This window comes from Sesamum indicum, linkage group LG3, assembly GCF_000512975.1.
Source record: "Sesamum indicum cultivar Zhongzhi No. 13 linkage group LG3, S_indicum_v1.0, whole genome shotgun sequence".
NCBI classification, from domain to species: domain Eukaryota; kingdom Viridiplantae; phylum Streptophyta; class Magnoliopsida; order Lamiales; family Pedaliaceae; genus Sesamum; species Sesamum indicum.
Genome location: NC_026147.1, coordinates 16,591,799 through 16,597,004, shown reverse-complemented (window position 1 = coordinate 16,597,004; position 5,206 = coordinate 16,591,799). Strand labels below are relative to the sequence as shown.

The 5,206-nt window shown below is 41.1% G+C and overlaps 1 protein-coding gene across 1 annotated transcript; it reads right to left on the bottom strand.

The window, feature by feature from the left end:
• Positions 256-5,206, bottom strand: LOC105158593 (calcium-transporting ATPase 2, plasma membrane-type-like). The gene is made up of 7 exons (XM_011075388.2): positions 4,795-5,206; positions 4,066-4,120; positions 2,032-3,980; positions 1,772-1,930; positions 1,475-1,646; positions 1,051-1,352; positions 256-897 (listed from the first exon to the last, which is right to left on the bottom strand). The coding sequence occupies exons 1-7, from the start codon at positions 4,966-4,968 to the stop codon at positions 523-525; spliced, it is 3,186 nt and encodes a 1,061-aa protein (XP_011073690.1). The 5' UTR covers positions 4,969-5,206; the 3' UTR covers positions 256-522.

Sequence of the window (5,206 nt, the reverse complement as noted above, 5' to 3'; positions counted from 1 at the left end):
ATGCAAATAAAATAATAGAAATGCCAATGAAATATGCCTAATTTAGTTGGCGAAATGTTGAGGTCTGACGTCTGTCATTAGTTCGAATCCCACCAATGTGTATTTATTAATCTACTTTAATGATCCTCTAAAAAAATGTATTTTAATAATAATTATAACTAGTCATACATATTTGAAATTGATGAAAAATGTATATCAATTGTTGACGGTTGAAATTTATGATGTGATCGTATTCGATCCTCTAAAAAACCAAGAAACAAGAAAATGAATAAATAAGTAAAGGGCATAGGATGTGAACTTTTCCACTGTACATAAAAATTACGCCTGATAAATAAATATAGTACTAGATTAAACATGGTGGATTGTTTTCACTGTACATAAAAATTATACATGATCGATTTCTTGTGAGTGCCGACAATGTCTTGATGTTTACGTGCAAGATCTTTGCTTAGACTTGGTTCCTACCAGGATTCTGTAAAAACCAGGAAAGCTGGCAAGAAATTGCTGAATCTTGCAATAGATTCAGTTGATAATACTTGCAAGAATTGGGACCTCCATGTCTTTCTTCCTCTGGCTCACCTCCATGTCTTTCTTCCTCTGGCTCATCATCAAGAAACGGGACATGTACAAGAATGTAGCACTGCTTGCACGTTCACATTTCAGAGGAATGTGCTTCAATACTACAGCAATCGGCATGCCTAGGAATCCGATAAATACACAGACAAGCCATTGCATCAATGTCAGAGGAGTCGTGTTTGCAAATGTTCCGAGGTATTCAATGATTATGATCTGGAAGAGGACGGTGGAACCAAGAACTGAGACAAATACGTAGTTGCTTAGTATGCCTTTGAGCACGTTTACTTTCTCCATTTCTCTGGAGTTCACCTCATTGAACAGCTGCAAAAATAATCGCAATGGTTCAGACACAGACGTCGCAAGGACAAGGTAAGTTGCTTTCAAGATCTTGGTCATTTTGGTTATCCTCATCATCTTACATCAACTTTTTGTGTGTGTTTGTGTAGGCAGTGAACTTATAGGAAGCAGTTTTACCTGGCAGAAGACAAATGTGTTGAAAATAATCGTGTTGAGGATCAAGTCAGAATTGGAGCAGCCATGAAGTCTGAAAAATGTTTTTCCATATGCCTGAAGGAACCATATAACAAGGAACTGATACAAGGATTGGCCTAGGATGTTCCGCCACATGACACAGCTGATGAAGTTTCCCTTCCTCCCAACGGGTGATTTCTTCATTAGTTCCTCTGTTGGAGGCTCAGTTGCTAGCGCAAGTGCACCAAGTGTGTCCATGATCATATTGACCCATAGAAGCTGAACAGCAGTAAGCGGAGCGCTCCCTGGAAACACGATTTATTTGGTTAAGAATAAATGCAACAATCTCAACCTTGACTTTAATGAGGGGAAAACAGTGAACAAGTATGTAAGTAAAGACGTCATACAATAAGCAAAGCCTTATTACCTGTCAAACAAGCTGACGAGAAGTTCACGACCAATGCAACGATGTTAACAGTCAGCTGGAACTGCACGAACTTTTGAATGTTTACATACACGGAACGACCCCATTTGGCTACAGTCACAATAGTCGAGAAATTATCATCCATAATGATGACATCAGCACTCTCTTTCGCCACCTGAATTCATCACAAATTGGAAGTTCCCAGTTTAATGTAAAGAAACATGTAGAAATACTGTGTTATTAATTCTTAATCTTTATGAGATTGGACCGAAAAATAACAAATCGAACTATGAAATTCACCTCAGTTCCAGCAATGCCCATAGCGAGTCCGATATCTGCTTCATGAAGTGCTGGAGCATCATTGGTCCCATCGCCCGTTACAGCAACAACTTCATTAAATGTGGTTCTCAAGTGCTTCACCAATGTATGCTTGTCGAGTGGGGACGAACGAGCCATCACCTGAGAGCATGTTAGAATACCATAAGCCATGGTATAAACCTAGCAATAGTCCATATAGAGCGAAATTGACTCAGGTTTGTATCATAAAATGTGTTAAGTACCTGAATCTTGGGAATCAGTTCAAGCAATTCCTCCAAGCTCTTCTCGCGAAAAACGGGACCTTCTATAGCTATACCATCGTCGGTAAGTATTCCACATTCTCTAGCAATAGCTTTTGCTGTATTGATGTTGTCTCCGGTAACCATTCTCACAGTCACGCCAGCTGAACGACACAGCGCAACGGATTCCCTGACTCCGGGACGTACAGGATCTTTGATTCCTACAATTCCTATACAAGTGTATCCTGTGGCTGGAATAGCGTCTTCAGCAGAGAACCCGTTTTCAAGTTCTGTATAGGCAAGACAGAGAGTTCGAAGAGCCTCATTAGCAAACTGCTCAATTGTTTCTTTCAGATGTTTGCAAGATGCTTCATCTATGGGAACAACTTCACCGTTTGAATTGATCACTTTGTCACAGGCAGCCAAAATTATCTCTGAGGCACCTTTAGTGTGAGCTCTTAGACCTCCTTTAGCAAGCTCCAAAACGATTCCCATCCGCTTCTTTGTGGAGTTGAACGGCTCGACTTTCACTACCTTAGATGCTCGTCTTTCCATGTGAAAATCCCCACCGAGAGATAGACCGAACTCCAGAATAGCCGTCTCTGTTGGTGTCCCCAAGATCTCGCGCTTTCCGTCTTTGTTAACCACAACTTCTCCACCAGTGTTGTTGAAGATTGATTGGAGCAGAATTTTGACTAAGGACTCGGGGAGTTCAGAGCGAAGATCATAAGCATCGTCCGGTGTGCTCAGCTCTTTCACATTCATGCAAATGCATGATTTTACTACCGTCATGTGGTTGGTCGTCAAAGTCCCTGTTTTGTCGCTGCAGATGCTCGTCGCTGATCCCATAGTCTCACAAGCAGCCAAGTGCCGCACAAGCGCTTTATCGTTCATCATCTTTTTCATTGCAAATGCAAGGCTCAACGTCACAGCTAGAGGAAGCCCCTCGGGAACTGCAACAACAACTATGGTTACAGCAATGGCAAAGTATTCTAATAATTCTAATGCATCATCTCCGGACCAGCTGAAGGTTGTTCCCATTAGCCATTTCCGACTGACCATTTTCTGAAATAAAACGGCAAAAGTCACTACAGCAAAGAAGAGGCCTATCTTTCCAATGATCGTCGCCACTCCATTTAATTTAACCTGCAACGGAGTTTCGTCGTCCCCTCCTTCACTAAGCGTCGCCATTAATTTCCCCCATTGTGTTCTCATGCCGACAGTCGTAACCAGCATCTTGCAAGCGCCATCTTGGACCTTGGTTCCCGACAACAGAAACGGATTTTCCGCATTCACAACCACCGGCTCACTCTCTCCTGTCAAACTGGATTCGTCTATCAAAACAGAGAACCCTGAAAGAAAAAGGCCATCTGCAGGGACTTGATCTCCAATCGCAAGATGTACTATATCACCAGGGAGTAGCTCATAGATAGAAATCTTCTGTCGGCAACCGTTCCTTGTTACTTGAATAGAGATTTTCTTCTTTTCTCTGTCCAAATCCCTGAATTGCAAGGACTGCCGATAGTCACTTGTTGCTGTGACAAACACAACAAGCAATATGCTAGCGACAATCCCAAGACCATCATGAGCCCCCTTTGGCCATCCTTCGGTTGCTATCCCTACAACCAGAGAGACCAAGGCACAGACGGCAAGGATCATGAGAGTCATATCTTGAAGGGCTTCCCAAACGAACACCCAAAAGCTCTGAGCTTTGCTTTCTTGGAACTTATTGATCCCATATATCTCCTGCCGACGATTCAGCGCTTCAGCATCAGTAGAAAGGCCATCAGAGGCATTCACAGCGAGCTTTTCTGCAATACCAGAAACCCCATCGTGAAGCTTTAGCTTTTTCACATCATGACCTTCAACGATGGATCCTAATTCGTCGGCACATATTTGGAAACCTGCAGCTTGAACTTCCTTAGGCACAGTGTAATCACCAAGCTGCATGCCTGAAATCATTAAGCACCAAGAGTCATTCTCAGGATCCACAAAACCAGAGGACAACCTCAAAACAGAATTGACAGGGAACTTAACCTGTTATGAAATGCATTGCAGCTTTGGAGACAAGGACAACAATTCTCAACTTCTCCTGTTATTACACATCCAAGAGTTAATATAGTAATGCCACATTTTGAAACTGTTCTCATCAAGACAATCCCAAAAAAAACTCAATTCAATCAGTAGATACAACATAGAACAGATAAGCCAAAAGAGGAATCATAAGGCAAAATGAATGTAACTAAGAGAACACTTGGATGAGCTTATAAGTGTTTGGTAATTTTTTTTTTTTTTTATAAAAAAAGAGCTTACAAAATTACAATAATAAAAAAGAAGATGTCGTGAGCTTATAAGCAAAAGTAAGAGCGCCCAATTTATTTGAAAAATCCTACAAGAGTTCAATTTTCTTCAATGTAATTACAAATTTGTCATCGGTAACATATTATAAATTCGGCGATCTTGTTTTATTCAAAAACTTCAATACTATCACTAAAATAAAACCTAATTACTTATGAGCTCAAAAAACATCTTATAAGCAAGCTTAGTCAAGCACCCTCTAATTACCAGGATATTGGAATACTATGATTTTCAGACAAGAGACACTTCAAGATTTCTTGCTACAAACTAGAATGTACAGTAAGTACTAAACAGGGGATCTCTTACATACTCGTACTCATCAAAACACAACAAAAGTCACAAAAGAAAGTTCACATCTTCAGACATTGTAGATTGTACTGATGAAGATACAAAAAGAAATGCAAGAACCTGATAGGTTTTGCGCATTGCTGCAGCCTCGTCGCGCTTGGAGAGTTTGGCGGTGAACCTGAACCGGCGCTTGGGATTCTTCACCACCCCACACAGATCCCTCCATCGCTGCAACGCCTCCGACGACGAATGCTTCGCCTTCACATCCCATTTATCACTCAGTAATCTCTCCATCTCCTTCTACCCCTCACTTAATCTTTCTTACAATCTTTCGCTAGAAATTAAAATTCTTTCTTCAAGCTTCAGTTCTTGTGAATCCATCTGCGTTACAACCTTTTATTATAGCTCCCCGTAGGAGGCAGAAATTGCCGCCTATGAACAACGAACGTGAAACGAACCAGCCACCCATAAGAAGTTTCCAAGTATTTCCCTGATGACATAACTTACCTAACAAAGTTATACAGAGGAAAAG

Excerpts from the sequence above, each read along its gene's own strand:
- LOC105158593 (XM_011075388.2), bottom strand. The coding sequence starts at position 4,968 with ATGGAGAGATTACTGAGTGATAAATGGGATGTGAAGGCGAAGCATTCG. Across the intron at positions 3,981-4,065 it reads TGCAATGCATTTCATAACAG|GCATGCAGCTTGGTGATTAC; the intron begins GTTAAGTTCCCT and ends TAATGATTTCAG. Across the intron at positions 898-1,050 it reads ACACATTTGTCTTCTGCCAG|CTGTTCAATGAGGTGAACTC; the intron begins GTAAAACTGCTT and ends TTATTTTTGCAG.